The sequence below is a fragment of the Agelaius tricolor genome, unplaced genomic scaffold, assembly GCF_023055355.1.
Source record: "Agelaius tricolor isolate 1412-34295 unplaced genomic scaffold, bAgeTri1.0.p SCAF_5, whole genome shotgun sequence".
In the NCBI taxonomy this organism is placed as follows: Eukaryota; Metazoa; Chordata; class Aves; order Passeriformes; family Icteridae; genus Agelaius; species Agelaius tricolor.
Window position 1 is genome coordinate 41,057,426 of NW_027269265.1, and position 22,714 is coordinate 41,080,139.

Genomic DNA, 22,714 nt, shown 5'->3' on the forward strand with positions numbered 1-22,714 from the left:
TCCAGACTTCCAGAACAGATATGAATTCAGAAGTTTTATTTCTGGGAGATATGGGGTGTTACAAAGTCAAAAAGGAACAGGCACACAAAGCCACCTTTTGAAAATAAACTCCTTACCTAAAATCTCTTCAAGGAGCAAGAATTCCTAAATAAACAGAAGAATGAATCTCCTATTCCCACTGCATAGTACTTCTGCATTCTGATTCTATGCCTTAATGAGTCTATCCATGCTAAAAGAATTCTAAGTATGTTGGTATATAGTGAAGACAAATACTTACAAGATGCCTGTATATTCATATAGACAGATTCACCTCACAAAAAGAGGGTGACAAAAGAACAGTGGCTGAGATATAAGCTGAGGAAAACTTTCACACTAGTTAAAGACATTTATGCATCAACTACAGCTGAAACATATTTCCAGAGACTAAAAGGCTTCCAGAGCAAAACCTTAAAAACAAACCAAAAAAACAAAAAAACCAAAACCTGTTGCAAGGGAAACTGTACAAGGCATGAGACAAGGTGATACCAGCAAAGTTTTGTTCTGCTTTTTTAATCTATTTCACTCTGCAGGAGCAAGACAAAAATTCAAATTTTACTCTCTGTCATACAGGCCCATTGCATCGACTTTTTCCCCTCCACTTCTAGAACTTTGCTATTACCTGGATGCTGGTTAGAGGTGCAGATAAAATGAAAGCATAGGATGCAGCATCAAGTCTGTGCAGCTAAGCTGCTTATCAACTTGCCCCTGGGCACTTCTGCCAGTGTTTCAGACTCCATATGGAACTATTTGTAAGAGAGGGATGGATCAAGGAAGCTTCAAAGAAAATGAGAATGACAACATTACTGTAGAAAACAGATAAGACAGCAATCCCAGAGACACATAAGTTTTATCCAGACTGCTATTAATTTTAGCAGCTCAATCAGCAGAGGCTGGTTTTGATGGTCAAAATGCTGCAGTTTATAAGAGCTATTATTATTTTATTTATTATGTATTATTATATGGGAGAATCTGGTTTTCAGGGACATAGGCTGTACCTGCAGTATTGACAATATGTATCAAATTTTTACAACTGTGTAGATCAGGCTACAAGCATAGAAACTATTCCCTTTTGTGAGGACACCCAGGAAACTGGACTGGCAATAGTTGAGAGCAAACTGTTCTGCAAGTTTGAACAATAAAAGCATAAGTTAATATAGCTGATCTCCAGAGATCTCAGTGCAATCAAGGATCATGTAGGACAGTAGAATTAATTTTGATTTCCCACACTCAAGTTCTGCTCAAACCAATGAATCTCTTTCCCAGTTTATACCATGTACTGTCTGATAAAAAGCTGAGCAAAATAAAATTGTGTTGTAGGAAATCACAGCTGAAGTCATACCAGCCACAGATCTTAGCAGATGTCTCCAAAATTGAAACCCCTGTATTTTATCCTCTTCATGGCAGTGTTATGTGATGTCCATGACAGGTGTACAAACTGGAAGAACACACTTTCAAATATGAGTTCTTATATAACTTAAAATAATGACTTCTCTCTACAAGACTTCCTTTCTTACCCAGTTCAGGTATAGCCAGAAGTATCTCCAGAAACAAAGAAAAAAAATGCATAGAGAAAATTTTACTCATTAAAAGCTGACAACCTGAAAAAAATTATATACACGTATATGTAGGTGTGTGCTTATATGTTTATGTCTACATTTTAAGCCTGATGTATGATGTCCAGAGAATCTCCTGTGATAAAACACTACAAAAAAGTACAATGTAGTAATCAACAAAGAAAACTGGTAAGCTAACACGTACAGTAATATTTGTTTTAATTTTGATGTTTTCCAAATAAGGATAAGAATGATATCATAAGACAACAACTGAAACCAATGCAGTTGGACAGCAGGCTCCAATCCCACAAAGGTTATTAGACCCAAAAAGTCTGACAAATATGATAAATGCATGTTTCAGCAAGGAGAAACTCAGAGCAAGGATTTGTTCTATTTGCCTAGAAAAAGATGATCTCAACCATACATGTCAGGTTACTGGTAGTCCACACAGTTTCAGGCATTTAGTACTTTTCACCATTCTAGGTGGCTAGAACACAGAACACCTATCAGCAAGGGAATTTCAGAGATACACAGGGATTTTGCCTTGTAAATAAAGCTGACAGGACATGAAATGTATGGATAACATGATTAAGTATCCTCAATACACAAACAGAAATAAATTTACAAAGATGGAAGACAGACCTTGTGATTTCATCCTGTTACTTTCACTATCAAAACACACAATAAAAGCAACAAGATGTGAAAAGATGCTTTAGAAAAACACATCACACCTTCAGGCAATAGAAACACATTTTCCAATGATGTTCAGTGATGTTTTAACCCAGTGACAATGACTATTGCAAACCATGTATAATCCAACAAAATTCCCTCTGAACAGAGACTATATCTGTACTGTGAGCACTAAAATATCATCTATTTTAGGTTAATTGTGTAGAGTTATGGGTAATATAGATAATGTATATATAACCCAAATTAAGGGGGTTATTGTTGGTTTGTTTCGTTGTGAATGTTTAGGGGGTTTGCTCCTTTGTCTTTATTTTGTTGGCTTTTTTTTTTTTTTTTTACAAATGAGTTGCCTGATTTCATACTTTTGTGTTTAAGGTGTCAATAATGTCATGTGCATTGCCCATAGCTGGAGAACACTATCCTGAAATGATTATTTTGCATTATCAGTGAAATAGTCAACAAGAAAGTTATTGCATACTTTGACAGACTATTAATATCAGTTTTAAAGCTTTATTAGGCAAAACTCCCTAGTGTTGACATCTCTAAACCAAAAATCACATCTCTAGGAGTTGTAAGCCCAAGGTTACTTTCTCACCTCCTGGTTTTGGTGGCACATTGGTGCTGCCAGCAGGCCCCATCAAAATGGTTCATTTGTGTGAAGGTACTAAAGAGAAAGGAGACCCCTGATGGCTGCTGTGGTATTTGCAGACTCAGAACAGAATGAAGTAAAGCTGGCAACAGAATTCAGGTGTGAAAGATATTTACATTTAAATTGAGAGTCTATTTTCACCTCATATATCACTATTAATACACACTGTGCAGTTTTCAGCACTGCCTAAGTAGAAATAACCAGAGTGTTGTAGGCTACATTCTGAAAAAAATGTCTGAAAAAATTGGGTCACTTTTTACAAGGACCATGCAAAGGACCACTTTGTCACTAAGGTTGTGTAAGAGAATTTCATGACTTCATGACTTCACAATTCCTGCAGAAATTTGACTACAGAAATTCCATGCATCTTGAAAAGTCACTTGAAATCAGATGGTTAACTTTTTCCTTAAATACCTAGCTCTTACTTCCTCTATGATTTCCTGATGAGGAACTGAGGCAATGATAAGGGTACTATTGTGCCTGGTGACAATATATGCTCAGGTACAATAAGATGTCAAGGATGAAATATCCTAGATACAAGTAAGTGTACATTACATGTTAATATCTTTTTTGCTGGCCTGACAGTTCAGGGTCTCAGCTCTTGCAGTCATCAAATAAGAAAAATCTCTCTCTCAGAGGAATTGTCAGCGTAGATAAAATATTTAAAATATTTTGGACTTAATGCTCCCCTCACATTTTAAGTGACTAAAATTTTTCTACAAACCAAAGATTCCTTTGAAATAAACTCTTGAACTTCTTTACTACAATTTAAATACCATGTAGAAAAACAAATATACACCGTGATTTCATCAGAAATATGTTAATAGAGGTCAGTAGGCAGTACACTCAGGGAGAGCTTCCATCCCACTGAAAAGTGATGGCAAATGCAGATGTTTAGCAGAAAGAAAGAATAGGGTCAAATAATAAAAATATTAACATGAGAGTACAGTGCATATTTCTGCATTCCAAAAGCTTTCAGAGCAAGGCAGGTGTATGAACCTACACCCCAACAGCAAAGCAAGGACAGTAACTTGACCATGGTACACTGCTTTACCTGTCTTTGCATCTCTTCAATCTGTCGCTGGGGGATGCTTTGCAGAATACTGTACAATTCAGGCATCTTCTCTTCAGGGATGACAACAGAGGCCCTACAAGCAAAGAAAAGAAAACATATGGCAAGGTGAGAAAAAAGAAATTCTATACTGAAAGAAGTTTTCCAGAAGAAGTTTTCATTGAAAGACTGCTTTTCCAATCCAGAATCTTGTCCTATTTTAACAAGACATATTCAAAAAACATAAGCAAAAAGAAGCAGTCTTCTTTCAGTGTAACAAAATACTCCACAGCAGTTCCTTCCCAACACCAGCCAGTCTGCCCATAGATAATGCCATCAAAGTCTGTAGACTGATCTGTCCAGACAATCAAATAACTACGGAAGGGACAGAGATTCAGAAATCCTGAATTCTCATCTCTGGATTGCCACTGACTGGCTGACAGCAGAGATTTTTGGAATAATCAAACAGTAATAGCATATACAGTGTTAAAAATAAACCAAATAATTTTTGTACATATTATCCCTAATCCAAGACCATGTAACTGGGCACAGTGCATAGAAAAATCATCTAAACTCCTAGCAGTGTACTCAGTCACAAAGTAATGATATCTTTCCATCTCACATAAACTTGGGAATCATAGTGCAATACAGAGAATTTGCATTTCTGTGATGCAATATTTAGTATATATTTTCCTTAAAAGAGCCTGAATGGAAATCAGTCCTCATTGAATTCAAGCACAAGATTACACAACAAATCTGTTTTAGAACAAAAAATGACAGGCTACAGGCTAATCAAATGCTCTGTCATATCAGTCTCATTTATTTCCCTCTCCTATTTTGATACATAATAGATCAAGAGCAAAGACAGTGTGCATCTTCCTCTGTATTTCATTTCCTGTAGCCCACAGTACACTCGACTTATCACACAGATTTGATTCAAATCACTGAGGCAGTGAAGTATCTCAGGCAGTGGTTCAATGTACAACAGTGAGGGCACAGACCTCTTCCAGTCCAGAACCTCAGAGAAAGGTAAAATGTAGGAATCAGCAATGATGACTGGGACACAGCCAGCTTGAAGAACATCACTCAGCACTGCCTGTCCCAGGCGGGCTCCACGTAGAACAACACAGAACGTAGACTCCTGTCAACAAATGACACACAGATAAGGAAAAAAAGGAAATGTTATATTTGCATGATGTGTGTGTATGTATATATGCATTATGTTTTCCTGCTCTCCTCTTCATTAAAAAAAAAAAAACAAGCAAAAAAACAAGTCAAAAGGAAAACCAAATTGCTCTGTGCAATCAATATATTCTGAATTATTAGCTAATTCAAAATAATTTTACAACGTTATCTGCCAGGGGCTAGGAAAAATATCATAAGTGGAGGAATGAGAAACGAATTGGTAGGACAATTCTGTGCTTTATTTTAATGACCAAACTTTAAAATTCAGTTGAGAAAACTCAAGGAAAAAATTAAGTTTCAAACATTTCAAAGGTCTGGCACAACAAGAAGAGCAACAATTAAGATAAACTTATTTGAGTATAAACAGTATGGAGCCAACTTAATTTTCTTCTGTTATAAGGCAGTGCAGCTCTATGGATAGTAAGGAAGTATCAGATTTTGTATCTCAAGTCACTTGACATGTTTGGCAGCATTTTCACATGCAAATTAAGAAATCAGGGCTAGATAAAGCCCTTATAGGCTCCACAGTTACAAAAACTCCAGTTACAGAACTCCAAGTATAAAGTAGATAGCAGTGGCTCACAAATAAAACAGTGATGGACCAAGTAATCTTTCCTAAGTGCAACAGCATTCAATGTGTCCCTTAGTTAAGTGAGTAGCAGAATTAAGGCCATACTTATTAGAGCTCACAATACCTATGATTTTGTGGGATTAGCAGGTATAATGGATACCAGGATTAGACTTTGGCATCACATGCATAAATCAACTAAGAAATATTGATACATATAGAATTCAACACCTAGAGAAAAATAGCAAACTGCACAAATATAAAGCATGAAGTAACTGGCTAAGATTTGCACTTTGCAGAAGAGGACATTTCCTACAAAAGAACAGGCAAATAAAAGGTATTCATGGGATAGAAATGTGGTACTGTTGAAAAAACAAAGCACTCCATCCACAGGTAATATTACAGTCCAAAAAGATGGACAATTGAAGAAATCTGAAGAATTCACTTACTCTTCACAGTAACAAAAGACCTCAGACAGAGCAGGGTTCAGTCTTGGGCAGAGCACTTCCAGTGGTAAATAAAGGATGATTACTTACCTTGAAAGGAAATCTGCAAGGAAAGATTTACTCTATCAATGCTACTTATTCTGAAGGAATGAGGGCAGAAGGAAGGGAGCTTCAAAGATAAAAAAAGTTGTCGCAGAGAAGAGTATAATCCATTTACTCATGTCCACAACACACAAGACAAAGTGCCCTGAGTTTAACCTCCAGCAGAGAGGACTTCTTGACTATGTTGCCCTCACCTTGTATTTAGGGACTTTGGTTCTCACTGCCACTGAGGAATCTTGCTACAGATCTCAATATAAATGCTAGTAGAGTTCAGCTAAACAACAGGGAAAATCCCAAGTCAGTATTATCCCTAAGTTTAAGAAAGAAAAATTATAAAGTTGATACAGGGATTCCCACAGATAAGAAAACATTTTTCCAGCTCGTGTTCCATGGCCTGAAGAAAAGGAGCCAGAATGCTCAGCAGGGCAGCAAAACATCAGGATGGAACTAGGAAATACAAGGGGTTTTGCTGGCTCTTCACTTGTCTCCTGATGCAATCATAAGACCTGTGTTCATACCCATAGAGCACTAAGAGCCTTGAAAATCTCATCCAAGGGAAGACTGCAAACAGGAAGCATTAACAACCCAGAAGTCCAAGAGTCTGTCTAGTAAGACATCTGTAAAGGCAGTGCTGGAAAGGATGAACTGTGATCCAAGTCCCCCTTCCCCCACTCTTAGACAGGAAGAGAAGGAAAAGAAGGGTGTGGGGAATGGAAGGAGCTGAGAAAATGAACACACATTTTAACCATTGACTCACTAGATCACACAGCAGCAGGTGGAAGAGACTAGTAAGGTCTGGGAGAGACAAAAAAGGAAAAAAAAAAAGCCCAGATGTGGATACACATGCTCATCTGCCCAGATAACCATTTTTCCTGTCTAGACAAAGGTTACTATAAATACATCTCCTCACATCACCACTGTTATCAGCCAGACATTCCAAAGGGAAATGCAGGGGAAAGTATTTTAACAATCTCAGCATGTGCCAGCTTTCTTCTGAGTTATAAAATCATATATAGCAAGATATAGATAGAGATTCCCTGACTTGCCATCTTTTAGCAATTCAGTCTGTATTTAAAGAAATAAAGCAAACAACTTTTTTTTTTTACTCAAAGTTTAGGACTGATGGTGATCCTTTCCTCCCTCTCCTCCTCCTCCACATGGAATTTTAAACATATTTCCTACAAAACATAACAGGAGAGGTGGAAACGTTGGCTTTCCTCGGCTTGTTTGTTATTTTACCATCATTTGCTTAAGTTCAAAGACAGATTATATGCTGCTGGCCACAGACAGAGCACAATGGCCTATGGCATAACTCACTTCACCACACTGCATGCCAAATCACCTCTGTTAGTGAACTGCCAAGAGACACAGGGGTCTGAGAACACTATCTAGTTTTATCTTCACTGACACATCAAAAGGCCTCTGGAAGCTGGGCCAAGGCCATGAAACACATTTCACCTAGATGTTTTCATAGCTGCATGCTGACAAGCCTTCTAGCTCAGTCTGTCATATAGACACAGATAGTTTTGTACAATTTAACTACTAAGCTGCATACAAAAGATGTAATCTGACTAACTCTACTTAAATGTAACACTCTTGCTGTTTAAAGTTCATTTTAACCTTCTATCCAATTGACAAAGCCATTTTCAGCTCCAAGCTTCATCTAGCAAGGCCTGGATTGTCATAGCTGAGAAATTAATTCCAAATTCATGCCTGCTGACAGCCCTTTTGCCAGCTATTTTGGAAGGTGTAGATTCCAATGTTCCTCTCCAGTTTTGAAGTGAGCAACTTTATCTGCCTCCAAAAGTTTTTCCTTCCCTTCCTCCATTTTAGCATCCCATTGCTGCTGGATTTGACAGCATCCTCTGTGTAATTTTTTCAAGTTTACATGACACTGTCTTGTGTTACTAAACCACCATGACCAGTCTCATATATGCATAGTCTGCATATAAGTTTGAGCACATCGGTTTTGGCCCTCTTAAAAATAAGGATAAAGTTAGGATATAGTACTCAAGCTAACATAACAAATTATGCAGTTTTAAAAGATATCCAGCATACTAATTAAATACAAGGAAGTACCCTACCACTGCTGAAGAGGAACAGAATGACAGCTAAGACAGACACCACTGGGAAGAGGAGTCTGCAGGACAGACAGCCTTACCTGAAGCACCTGAGGATAATCAAAGACTTGATTCTTGTAGCAGCGTTTGCGAACGGCAGGGACCCCATCTGACAGGTTTGTGCATTTGTCCAGGACCAGCACTGACTCCCCATTCTCAGCCTGAAGAGCCTCCAGCTCCAGGCGGTACTCTGGGTGCAGACCCATCTGAGATGAGAGAATGAAATACCTGCGAGGGCTGAAAAAACACAGCCAGGTCACCTGACTGCACTGCAAGTTTACTTCCAAGATCTCAAGAACACATTTCCTTCCATTCTGGAGAAGCAGAGCAAGATTAACTAAATGTGGACATGCTCCAAGACCAGATTTTCAGACAACACTGGAAAGGGTAATGATGAAATATAATTAAGTCTGGGATAGCAAGTGGCTCAAAATTATTTACAATTCTGAATAAATCTGTACTTGGTAAAAGTGCTTATTACATTAGAATAGGCACCTGCATTATAACTTCTATTATAAGGTTAGAGAAACATTATTTAGCTGCATTTTAAATCAGCCTGCTACTGATGCCAGGATTGTTTGTACTTTTGTTTGGTGATGGTGTACGGAAACAAAGTAGATAGGACACTGAGTGCTGAGTGCTTCTAGTTTCTCCTCCCATGTATGTTCTCATGAATTTTAATTGAGAAAAGATGCTGAACTAACAACTCAGTATTTAGTATTTAGCTTATTTAGTCTTGATATGGTGACAGCAGCAATACCACAAGCTCATCTTTTTAACTGTGATTCAGTTCTGTCCCTTGGGGCAATATAGAGGCAATATTTCCAATGAAAAGCTGAAGATCCATATGGTGTATGTTATCTCATACACTCTCAACTCCTACCATGCTCCAAAACCATGAATATTTAAAATGTGCTGAACATTTTAAATACTGACATGTTTAAAAACACTTGAGGTAAACCATACAGGAATACAAGCTTAAATTAGGTGCTTGCTGCTTAAAGAAGTTATACTAATACTGGAAAATAGCATGTCATATAATTGTTATACTCATCTATACTTGGGTTTTCTTTTAAAACAGGTCAGCTGAAGTCAGACTGCTCCAACCACTCCCCAGTGAAAGGAACACACATAGTGAGTGAGTGCCCTCATGCTGCCAAAAGAACACAGGAAGCACGAGGCCTGTACTTAGAGTTCCAGTTTTACTCCACGTGATGCTATCTTTAATTTACAGCTCTGAAAACACACAAACACACACACTTTATAAAGTCAGACCTCTCCTGCTGCTCTTCTCACCTCTTCTACTCATTTTCATGCTGGTTACTTTAGTTGCTCCAATTAACAGATGCATAGTATTTTTTTTAAACATTCTTTCTCACAAGACTCCAGCTGCTACCAGCAGAAGTGGATTTCAAGCAATCCAATTAAAAAGACAAGTAAATCAAACCCCCTTAGTTCAACTCTGTAAGAGGCCTTAAAAAAAGGAAATAATGATACAGATGAGTGATAATAAATGCATATAACCAGCTAAAGAAAAAAGTAGGTTTGTGTACACATTTAAAAGCAAATTTTGCCTTGAAACTGTCATCACTCTATGACACTCAAAATCTAGCTTATCAAACATTGCTACAAAGGAAAGAACAGGCCATCTCCCAAGAAATAACACACTAACATAGTGTGATGAAAAGGTTTATCCCAAGCAAGCCTGGATTCTGGGCGGTGTATCCCCATCCCATCCCTCCTGCAAAAAGCAGTCGAGGCTGGGAACCTGTCTCACTAGTAACGCTGACCGGCCACTGGATGGCACTCCGGACACCAGGCTGCCCAACACAATTAAAAAAAAAAAAAACAGTTTTGAGAAACGGAATTTCCAACACCTTTACTGAACACAAGACCTACTTCTCTTATTCGACCCAAAACGAGACACAGAGTTTATTTGACTACATGGACATGAACAATGTGACTGCTTCTCTCTTTACAGCTGGCTCTATAGATGCTGGAGCCTATCAGCACATTCCTTCTCTCCAGACAGAAACACAAAGCATGCCTTCACTCTGTGTCACAATGTAGTAACACCTGAGACCTACAATCAGCTGGGATGCAAGCAGATGCCACTCGCTGGCCTGGTCTAAGGCATCACAAGCAGGGACACAAAGGGTGTGAGCAAAGTAAACCACTGCTGCACAAGTTTGTCCTAATTGACTGCATTACTGTACTTGCTGCAGCCAAGAGCAACAGCAAGAGCACTACCCTAACCAGAAAAGACAACTGAACCCAAAGACTGATGATAACTTTTGTGTCCAACAGAGGCTGCACCATTTCAATCAGTTTTCAATTTTGAAAATTCATATTCTCTTCAGAACACTGTAAGAAGAAAAGGACCTAAAGCTTCTACATTTGAACACTTGATGTCGACAATGAGCAGACAGATCACTGATCCCCTTGCCTCTGTCTGCTCATCTTTTAAACCATAACAGAAGACCTTGTTACAGTGGAACTTTTCCAGCTGTGTAATTAGAAGATTTATGAAATATAAAAAGAACAACCTTCCATAACCAGTTAAAACATGTCTTCCAAACTTCTACCTCCTCTTGTTCTGAAGACATGAACAGATAAGAGAAGCCACCATTGCCAGGACAGTTAATTTCAATGGCTAATTACATGTTCTTAGAAAATCAGTGCTTTATTTCCCAACTGTCTTGCTTTACTTCCAGCTACAAGGTTCAGGTAGGGGAGGGTTGGGTTGTTTGTGTTTATCTCTTACTCCATTACTTTAAAAAAAGAAACAAATAAAATCAGTATTCTAAGCTCCAGATGTATGTATTCCCATAACCACACATACAAGTTTTCATCCTTCTTTTTTATGAGCTTAATGACAGGTCAGGTGCAAATGGTGGGTGTTACATCAGGCAGGCAACCAGTCACAGTGGGGTTCCTCAGGGCTCCAGCTTAGGGCCTGAGCTCTTCCACATCTTCATAAACAACTTGGACACAGGACTGGAAGGGATACTAAGTAAGTTTGTCCACAACAAAAAATTGGGAGGAGCTCTTGGCTCTCTTGAAGGCAGAGAAGCCCTGCAGAGAGATTATAACAAATCAAAGGGCTGGGCAATCAACAACAGTATGAAGTTTAACAAAGACAAATGCCAGGCTGTACCTGGGACAGGGCAAATCTGGATGTATGGACAGACTGGGAAACGAGAGGCTGGAGAGCAGCCCTGTGGAAAGAGACCTAGGGGTCCTGGTCAATGGCAAGTGAATATGAGTCAGCAGTGCCCTGGCAGCCAGGAGGGCCAGCCGTGTCCTGGGGTGCATCAGGCAGCTGGTCAAAGGAGGGGATTGTCCCACTGAGTCCTCTGCACAGTTTTGGGCACCACAATATAAGAAAAGCATAAAGCTATTAGAGGGAACAGTTGCCAATTGAACCATCACCACTGGAACCATCAGCATTGAAAGCATCATCTATTTTAATAGCAAGAGCTGTTAAAAACAACACTTACCAAATTGCCCAAGCTCACCATAAAGTTATTAGCTATATTTATATTTCATAATCATCAATATGAAATATGATATTGAATTGAATATAATATTGAATATTCTTTGCACAATTCATGGGAATTATTTTACCCTGGTCCTCTTTCTGGCAGATCTATTTCTGCTGACAATGGGCTGTAAACAGGAATACTGACGTCGTAGCCTTGCCGGTAAGTCCAAGTGGAGAAGCCTCCACCAGCCAACAGAGCCCTGGAAAATACAAGAAAGTTTAAACTGGGAATGTATAACATTCAAACTCCAGTGATTCACTGCTTGTCATTACCAGAACAAGAAGGCACGTGCTCTAAGGTAAGTTTTTCCCTCAGCATGTATCAGTGGCATGTTTTCATGCTGGTTTTAGGCTGACTTTAGTTTTTGTCATCTTGGTTTACTGCTGAATTTGATCGAGTAATTGTAAGCACTCTAGCAGAGTGCTTACAATTGTGTAGGATCACTGAGGAATGGATCATTTTTGCATTAATATAGGGAAATCTAACATATTGCTGTCATTGTTGCAATTTCCAAGCTTACATATCGTAAGACAATTTTAATCTGAAGAAACACATTCTGAATTATTTATACTAGTTAAGATATTCATAGATGCCTGTACTAAAATTGTGTATAGCACAACTTTCAAAGTGTTTGAGACAAGCTGTATTTCAGATACAAATCGCAGTACAGTAACAGTATTTTAGCATCTTACAGTGACTTTGGATGTCTCAGGATGGAAAACAAAATGAAATTACCTGCAACTGTATTTTCAAAGTTATCATACTAGTGAAATTTATTTCATTTTTTATTACGCAAAAATTCTATAAACAGAAAACATGAAAACAAGAAATCTGTATGTTATGACACTAAGTTCCAACAGTAGAGGTTGCTTGTGAGACTATATGCTAGAGAACAAGGGAAAAATCAAGGACTGATAAATTAAAATGCACTTCAACCTTCCAACAGGATGACCTGCATCGTGCCTTTTCTTAGATGGGACAACCTTTTGCCACACAGAAGTGCTTTAAGAAACAGAAGAGAACAATATGTATAGAAGAAAGCAATATACCATGCAGAATTCCAGAAAAAAAAAAAAAAAGGTTTGCTACTATCTCCTATCACAAACCAAGCCCCTTTGAAATATGCTAGTAGAGGACAACAGTTTTCTCATTGCCATTTCATGTCCAGTGACCAGGTGGCATCGGGAATATATCATCCTAGTTCCAAAAGAAGCTCAGATTTAGCTTCTTTTGTGAAACTTCTCAAAGAGCTGATCAAACTTTCAGTCCTTTGTCACTCAGCAGGGGGGTCTGCTATACTTTTAGCTGCTTATGGCATACTGGCTTTGCTTAAGGAACCATATTTCTAAATTCCAGTTTGTCTCCTTCTCTGTGGAAAGAAGCAGGACACAAATACATTACTAGACAAGGCACTAAAGAAAGGATCTCGAGAAGCTGTACCCATTGTTGCAGCTATGATTACAGTGAGAAGCCATACTCAGGTCAGAGCAGGCACAGGTCTCAGTAATCAGGACACATACAGGAACAAAATATCAACCTAAGACTGGAAGAGGCACCAACAATCCATTAGCTAATATTCTTGTTTTCAGATATCATTGAATGAAATCATTGGTAAGGTGTTTGGAAAAGCAGTTTTCCACAAATGTTAGACAACAATTACCATTATACCGAATTATCACCCAAGATTTTTCCCATCAGAACAAGACACTCAGGATGAACACCAGTATGTTGTGCCTGTTCTAATCCCCATCAGACGGCCCACAGATACTTCACTTCCTGCTCTGACCTGCAGCACAATTGTTCAGTGTTCAAACACCATGATCACACTTTGCCATAAATATGACTCTTCATTCAGAACACAAACTATGATAGGAACAAAAATCAACTTGAGAACCAGATGATAAATTAAGTACATGAGCTTAGGCTCCAAATAATTTCTAATTCCTTTCCAACGTCCCCCATCCCCCTGCTTTTGGTGACATGTACAACACTGCTATGACTAGGTCTCACAGTCGAAGCTGCATGTTCTATATCTTATCCATATTCATTCAGTTACAAGAAGAGAAAAAAAAAATTCGCTTGAGTGTTACTGTTCTTGCAGTTTATATCTCCCTTCTCTTTTTTACACCCCCTCCCTCCAAACTGGGAAACCAGAACCAGATTGTTATAATAGGATCCAGTGAAAACACAACAGCACCTCATCAGCCTTGAGAAAGCAGGTGTGTGTCATGCAGACTTTTACCTAAATAAATCCACAGGGAACCAACACCAGTTAAGTAACTCCACTCGGATTTTCATTGTACAGTGCATTAAGAGAGTAGGGATATTAACTCCTAATGTACTCAAGACAAATAAGCTTTAAATTGCACTGATCAGCAAGGAATGACTGTCCCTTGTCCCTAAGCAACTTTTCACTACTTTTCAAATATTGATCCTTCCTTCTCTCCATGAAGTGCTCCAGCTGGCCTGTACACTAAATGTTTCTGTCCAACTGCCATCTGCAGTAGCTTTCTGCCAAACTTCACAGGGCACTGAACCCTATTCACGGACTGAAACAGAAATAAATAAAAAGTATCTTAGTTCATAAATTCAATTCTACAGCACCAGAATTCCTCTGCAAAAGAAATCCTTTCAACCTCATCATTGTACTGAATCCAACAGCACTAATTAGTAGACAATATAGAGCTTATCTTTTAAGCTTTATGGCAGGAGATTACAAATGTTATGGCAGCTAATACTAGCAACATAAACTCCATGCCCACAAGGCAAACTTTCACCTTTGAAATTATGGAATAAAGCACTTTTACACTGCCTTTGGAAATTGGATTTAAAGATTCAATAAACAAACAACCCCTTAGTGAAGTACCTTAGCCAAGAACTTTTCCAGATGTAAAATTATTATATAACTGAACTGCCCCCTGTGTATAAGGTCTTACTTTATCTGGATCAATATTCTGCAGCAAATTATTGGAACACAAGTCTATTAAACTTCATGATCCACTACAGTTCAACTGTATATGATGTCTCAGACATGTTGATTAGAAGGCAGGCCACACTCCTGTGCAAACTTCATAAATATTACCTGTGGATTTCACAAGTGATCCACAAACTCGCACAAATGCAGTCCTTCTAGAGTTGTCATGGTACAGTTCAGAGAAGTCATTCAAAACCAACTGAACTGTGCCAGCATGCCTTTATTTTGGCCAGCAGCTTCTCACCCTGTGATGCTACAAACAACTGTCTTTCATAGTTGTACCCATTCCTAACACCTTTAAATATTCTCAAATTAAGAAAACACACCCACATTGCTTGTTCTGTTAGACATGAACTAAGAACTCCAAAGGTCTCCAAAATCATACTGAAAGCTCACACTGCATCACTCAGGCCTCTCTGGGACTAGGTCCACACTCCCAACTTCTTTCACAGGCCCCGTGTCTTCACACCTGTGACCTGTAGAATAGGTTCTGTACATCAAACAGCCCAACTGCTGACTGCCTACAAAAAGAAATATCCTTTTTTTTTCCATCCCAAGCACTGTTATTGCCTCTCTAATGTATTACAGCTCATGATCATACAGCTGATGGACTGAGTCAGATTAGCAAACTACAACAGCTGAATGCCAAAAAAGACTTCAGTTTTTTACTTAAATTACTCAGTTTTCCATGTTAGCATGACAAATACTTAGGAGAAACACCTACCAAAATAAGAGGTTTCCTGCCTGCTAAGCCAAGGCATGCAAGGCCAAATGTAAACAGAGATTTGAGATCAAAAAGTAAAAATAAAAAGTTCTGTAGCATATCTACTACTTTGAGTTAATAAATTCAATTCTTTGATAGACATGTGTATCCATAAGCATGCAGTCCATGCCATTGTCAAATGAAAATTCTCCTTAAGTATAAATCTAAGATAACAAATTCAAGTATTTACTAACAGATTAACAGACTTGTTTGCACGAGACTGATGCTTGACTGCCCTCTCCAGGCTAACCCATACATACAACATGTTTCATACAGAGAAGGAAAAAACTTACTCACACATATTTCACAGTGATGTAATTACAATGAGGAAATTTACTGTTTAAACATGTGCAGGAAAAAAATCTGTTCTGGTACTGGAGGATGTTTTAAATTGTCTTTGCTGAAAAGAAATCAAGATACACTTCACAGACCACCATCTTAGCAAAGATCCCATATCTCAGGCAAAATTTTATTAACATTTGGCAAAAGAAAGTTAACTTTGACCTTCAGGAAAAGCACTGGTTACAATGGACTGAACTCAGCAGAACTAAGCACACACCAGCTGACATATTAGAAACATCTTCAGCAACAGTATCGCCTTGCTCTAATTCCAATTTTTCTTGCCTTGCAACAACCTTTCCTCTTCCAAAACTAAACTATCCTGGCAAGTGAAAATTGACTCAGAATGCATGCCTTTTAAGTTCCTGGCAAATATTTTTAAAGCACACTTGCCAGAGAATAACTAAGACCATTTGTCCAATTATTAATATAGTCTAATTATTAAGACAACAAAAACTATTGAAATTCAGCATAGTTTTGTCAGGCAGACATTTAAAATGTCCTTGAAGCACCTGACTTCTATTAGAAAGCTGCTGCTACAGTCATCTTTGAATTTCTAATTTGCATCGATTGGGACATTCTGTAAAGCATTCATAATCAGTTACACACCAGATCAAGGTTCTCCAACTTTACAGCAACTCCAAGAGTTAAAAGCAAACTATCAGCCACATCCCTTATAAATTTAAGGATGGGGCTAAACTATCAAATTTCAAAAGTAAATACCTCTTCTATACAGGGCTTTACTTTCCTTTTTTGAGAAGCAAGCAAGTCATAGTCTATCTTTGCAAAGTTTTAGGAGCACATCCTTTGCTACCAATTGCCCTTCTGAACTTGTTGCTTCTTCAGTGGGACTTGAACCCAGATCTGTCCATCACACAGCACAACACATACCTATCTCTAGGAACATCTAGGGCAGTGTTATAATCTGGTGGCCCTCCAGGCAGCATATTGAAGAGCAAATGATTTGTGCCTCGATCCCACCTACAGCAAAAGAAGAAACAAACTGCAGTTAGAAAGGTGTTCTCTACACAGAGACAAGTTCTCTCTAAGCCTAGTGCTGGCATTAACTCACTGTGTTCTCCCCTCCTGCATTAGACTCACTTTTTTCACTTTGTGTTCTTCACATTCACACACTGAAGTTTCAGCACATACCTGGATAACTGTGCCAAAGCCTGAGCTGTCTCTTTGATCCGGAGGGCGTTCTGATTGAGGACATCTATGGATGGCACAAAAAGGCAGGCCCGGTTGACATCGTCCGTGTAGAATTCACTGTCAGAGATGGCCGTCAGCAGCTCATTGTACTCCCTGGAAATGGTGTTGCTCACCAACGTCCCATATTCATCCACATACTTTTTCAGTGAATAGATGTACACTTTGATTTTGTTCTTGGGATTGAAGCCACACCTATAGACATCGAAGCAGGTGTGCATCCTGCAGCTGAGGTCTCCTCGCTCAGGAATGGGGCTATCAGCAGGAAGCTTGACCACAGGTACATCATGGACACTGCGCTTTTCAACGGTCCAGTCACTGGATGATTCAATGGAGTGAGGCCAGAACTGGAACATTCCTGTGGCAATTAGGCCAAGCAGAACTATGGAAAAGAGAGTGATGTAATAGATGCGATGCTTGGTTTTCATCCTTGGGATGAGGGCTGGACCCCGGGTGTTATATTTGGCCGAGGCGCACATAATGGCATCAATTATCTCTTGTCACTACAAAACAGAGAGAGAGGTTTTAGGAGGAACTCTACAAAAGAGACGCAGTTATCACGATGCAGAGAAACGCGCAGTTACTCCTTTCAGGAAAGGGTCTTTGCCTCAGCAGATTGAAGTAGGCTTTCTTCAGATGCTCATGAGTCCCACTAGGACACAGGATGCCAACCAGGCCTGCCACTTGGCAGGCACCAACTGAGGCTGATCTGCTGGGCCTGGCTGGAATGAAACGATGTGGGCCAATCAACAGCCACTAGCCAGAAAAAGGCACAGCTTGGGCAGAGAGAGGGAGAGGAAATCTCAGACACTGCAGAAGTGATGAGGCCTCATAAGTCCCACTACACCTAAAACAAAGCACAGTCAGAGGGAATGCTAATAAAAAACCAAAATGCTTACCTACAGGAGAAACAACCTGGATACCTACAAAGGGCTTATAATGGGGCATCACACACAACTTAGGACCATGATACTGTTTCTAAGGTAAAAGTGCTTCTAAACAGAATTTCAAAGGAGCCCCACCATATCTGATTAAAATGATGGCAAACTACTTCTGGCAAGAAAAATGAATTTGTCATCTTTGTAAATGTGCCTTGTGGGGCACAAAAGTGTTCTATGAGCTGCCATTGCAGCCACATTGAGAAAAGCATTTAAACAGTTCATTAAAGCCTGAACTACAGCTGAAATTAAAAACATGATGTAATATAAAGTATCACAAACTACTGTCATCTTTGATATTCCTTACAAGCTCCTGCACAAAGAATCATGGTTCCTGCAAAAGACAATTTACATTTACTACAGACTGAAAAATCAGCAAGCAACAACTTACTTAGGTTTTCAGCTAAAACTTTCAATAATAAGTAAATTCAACCTGAATTCTCCATAATGAGAACTTTGTAAGAGTAGTAAGCATGTTTTCCAGAAAAAGAATGTCAACGGTATAATTATGTGTTTTTCTTTTGGAAAAATGGGATGTTTTCTTGCTCTGTGAGCTGGAAAGAAAGTCTGACATGTCAACTATCCAGTAGACATCAAATATGAATAAAATAAGTATAAATGAACAAAAGAAGCATTAATTTCATTATTAACCAAATGATGCAACAAATTGAATTATGTTATGTTTATTTTGTGTTCTTAACAAAAGACTGTTAGGATGGGCTGGCAAATGCATGACTTGACTGTACTTACACACAGTAGCACTAAAATAATCTCAGATGCTAATAAACATTCCACTTTTAACGGCTCTTCTCATCACTTTATGTCCACAATCTGATTCTGGAGGAAGCCTCTAAAATCTCCTGTACAAGGCAATACACGTGTCATGCTGTTATTAGGACAGAAGCCAGAATGCTACAATACAGTCAGCTTTACAACTAAAAACTTCCCATATGCTTCCGACTGTTAACCACGTCCTTTATTCCTCCTTTCTGACACAGCACCAGAACCAGCTACGTGATTACACTCTCCAGCGAGCATTTCAGTCATTCGGCAAACCTGTCCAGCCCGGAGGCCGGCTGGAAGAGCTCTCCATGGAAGGTACCTCTCCATCCACGGAAACCTTCCCTCTTACACACCACACAATCCACCTGGGCAACTGCAAGCGCGGCACAAGCCGTACGCGCTTGGAGTGCGGGAAGTAACGGGAGCAAGACGCAGCACACACAGAGGTGGCAACAGCGGGATGGGCCGCAAGGGCCGAGGGACGGGACGGGACGGGCCGCCTTCCGAGAGGCGCGGGGGGCGGGCCCAAGCCAGCCCGGAACCCGGCCGGCAGCAGCCGGGCCGCCACGCCGCTGTGGCTCCCGCAGCCCCTGCTCTCCCTCCCTCCCGCCCACCCGCCGGAACCGCACAGGCCGCCCCCGCCGCCCGCACTCACCGCCGCCCGCAGTCGCCGGGGCCGCCCGGCCGCGCCCCGCCCGCCCCGGCCGCTCCGCGCGGGGCCCGCCCGCCCCACCGCCCCCGGCCCGGCCCCGCCCGCCCCGCCGGTGCGCAGGCGCGGCCCCGCCGGCCCAGCGCCCCCCCGCGGCCGGAGGGCGGGAGTGCAGCGGAACCCGGCCCGCGGGGGTCTCCCCACAGAGATGGGATGGGATGGGAGCTTCTCCCGGCGGAGCGGCACGGGGAGCACTTCAGCCATCATCTGCGTGTGCAACACTTGTACCCATGAACCGCCGGCAGCCCGCTTTCCAACACATCTGCATTCTCCAGTCCTGTGCGCCTTTCCAAAACTGTACTGAGCTTTCTCATTGACTGAGGACCTTTGGGTCATGTGTCACTTTCTACTGGATCACACTACTTCAGCAAGGAGATATCCTAAATCTACACCTTCCCCAAACCCTTCATAAAAGTAACTGGAAGTATCTTCTTCTAATAGAAGATAGAGGAGGAAAATTTTGTTGCACAAAACTCCAGCTGTGTGGGAATCAGACACACTGGTTTCATTCCCAAAAATGGGAGCTGACTTGGTCTGTAGGCCAAATAAAACCCAAAAAAACCAAAAAAAACCCAAAAAAACCAACAAAACAAAAAAGAAAACCCAAAAAAACAAAACAAAACAAAAAAAAACCAAACCAAAAAATTTAAAAGAAAAGAAAAAAAAGCCAACCAACCAACCAGCAAACAAAACACAACACCCCCCCCACACACACACAAAAAGGGCGAAAAAGAAAACAACAACAAAAACTAACCAAACAAAAACCACTCAAGTAGGTAAGATCATGGAATGGTTTGAGTTGGAAGAGGCCATCAAAAAGATCATCTATTTCCAAGCTCTCTTTTGTAGGCAGGGATTCATTCCAGCAGACCAGCTACCAGCTTGCTCAAAGCCCCTCCAACCTGGCCTTGAACACTTCCAGGGATGGTGCATTCCCAGCTTCTCTGGGCCACCTGTGCCTCACCCCTCACAGTGTAGAATTTCTTCCTCATATCTGATCTGAAGCCTCTCTCAGTTTGATGCCATTCCCCCTTACCCTACTTGCCTCTGTAACAAGTCCCCCTCCAGCTTTCTTGTAGGCTCCCTTCAGGCTGCTCTGAGGTCCCCCCAGAGTGTTCTCTTCTCCAGCTGAACAATCCCCAAGTGCTGCAGCTGAACCGTGCACAGGGCAATGGTGCAATGGAGACACGTCCCTGCCGGTGACACCATGCCCTTCATCCTTCTCTGCTCTCTGCGCTCAAACAGCAGACCCACGGCTGGCTTTGTATCTCTCACCTGTAAACAACTTTCAGCTGTTAGGACTGTAAGTGTTTCAACTGTTACAGTTTAACCATTAAGTTTTCAACTATTATGTCCTGCCTCAAAAAGTTCTCCTGCTGCAGCCCCTTCAGCCCCCTGATCTCTGAGCCAGAAGCATTTCCAGCCTCTCTGCCCCCTGGGATAAATTGCAGAGCAGCTCTGCTTCTATCTTGTAATCCTTGGTGCTTTAAAAGACTCTTACCACGTGTCTCTCATGTCAGTGTCAGCTTTTGTATTTTTCCCCTTTTCAATTGTTCTTGTAGCCATTTTTATAGATTTTTATCTTATGTACAATGGTGATGTGATGGTGTGCTATCCTATAATGTGTGTTTGTGAAAGGATGGGGGTTTGCACCTATCCCTGCTCTAAGTCTCTAAACTGAATCTCTCTGTCACACACACAGTACAGTGTCCTTAAACAGCCTTGACTGGCAGCAACAGATTAGTTCTCTTTCACTTCACCTGCCCTTGGGAAAACTGCTTTCTGCAAAGCCATCCACATGCATGCACAGACAGCTCGGTGCTCCCTCAAAAAAGGCAGAACACTGTCACTGCAGTGCTTTCTCCTCCTCCTTTCAACTTCCCCTCACACACGTGGCATTGCAGGTGATGTAGCATTCTCCTCAGACTCACCGCTACCTTCTTCATCTTATGAATGTGACATTCAAACCAACAACAGACAGCACTCACAGATCTCAAAGCACCTTTCTGAGCTCTGGTACTGGCTTTTTCCTCTGGTATTGGCTTATTCCTTCCCCTCAAGTACAAGTAACCGGGGTTTGTTACAGCACTTAATGTTTCTGGGCGTAACCCATCAGTTTCCAATTGCCGCAAGCTGCCCCATTCATAAATCAGAGGCAGGAACCCTCCTTCGGGAGGATGGTTCCGCGTCTGGTTTTTGTGAATTGGAAGGTGCCCCATTCACGTGTTGGGGCTGCTCGGATGAGCGCTGGATCCCTGCAGTTACGGGATTCAGCAGCATGAGCAGTGCCTGGATGTGCCTGAGCCCAGGAGAGGGGTTCCCAGCCCTGTCGCGTGACAGGGACACTGGCTGGGCCACGTGCAGCGCGGGGAGGAGGGAGGGGGTCACCGAACCAGCCTGCGCCAGCCCACGCACTGCCCGCAGGCGCCTCCTCCGCCCCCCTGCTCCGCCAGGGAGAGGAAAACGCATCGAATCAATTGCGGCTGAAATATTCACGGAGACTTGATGATCCTTTTGTCCCTGTAGGAAAATTTGAAAATCGATGCGATTTTATTAAAAGCTATATTAAACAAATTCAAGAGGCATCAGCTATGTAGCAAGAAAAATGGAGGATGTAGTCTGTCTTGATAGAGATTTCCCTGAAACCACACCAGGGAGCCTGTTTATATTCTAGTGATGTAGCTAAGCCAGACAAGTCTGCGGCACAGCATCTATTTTTAGACTCTAGGTTGCCATTTATAGCTTGTGAAAATATTCATCAGCATCTGGATAACCAGCTATCAATTTTTATAAATGCACAGGAGAAATCAGATATTTCACTTCTCTTTGCTTTGCCCTTTTATGTCCTGCCTTATGTGGTTCTTTGGGATCATTTGGAATTTAAGGGCTTTACCGTGTCACCATACATTTGCCTGCTGTCGCATACAGCACCCTGCATTTTCTGCTGGGATGATCAGTGTACAGAAGAGAACCTTTTGCTAGCTACTGTGTCTTCACGTGTAAAGAAGCTGCATGTGAGATTATGGTGCACCTTGTGCAGTGATGGAAGCAGCA

General features: G+C 40.9%; 1 protein-coding gene across 2 annotated transcripts in view; it reads right to left on the reverse strand.

The window, feature by feature from the left end:
* EXT2 (exostosin glycosyltransferase 2) overlaps positions 1-19,699 on the reverse strand; it is a 73,179-nt gene extending 53,480 nt beyond the window's left edge. Inside the window, exons 1-8 of one of the 2 annotated variants that reach the window (XM_071427578.1) lie at positions 19,607-19,699; positions 18,919-19,028; positions 17,174-17,733; positions 16,913-17,002; positions 12,028-12,144; positions 8,442-8,637; positions 4,981-5,120; positions 3,983-4,076 (exon numbers count right to left, since the gene is read on the reverse strand). In XM_071427578.1, coding sequence (XP_071283679.1) covers positions 3,983-4,076; positions 4,981-5,120; positions 8,442-8,637; positions 12,028-12,144; positions 16,913-17,002; positions 17,174-17,709 — 1,173 coding nt within the window. In that variant the 5' untranslated portion in view covers positions 17,710-17,733; positions 18,919-19,028; positions 19,607-19,699. The remainder of the gene's footprint in view (positions 1-3,982; positions 4,077-4,980; positions 5,121-8,441; positions 8,638-12,027; positions 12,145-16,912; positions 17,003-17,173; positions 17,734-18,918; positions 19,029-19,606) is intronic. The other variant, XM_071427577.1, reaches the window with a different exon arrangement.
* Between the last annotated feature and the right edge of the window lie 3,015 nt (positions 19,700-22,714).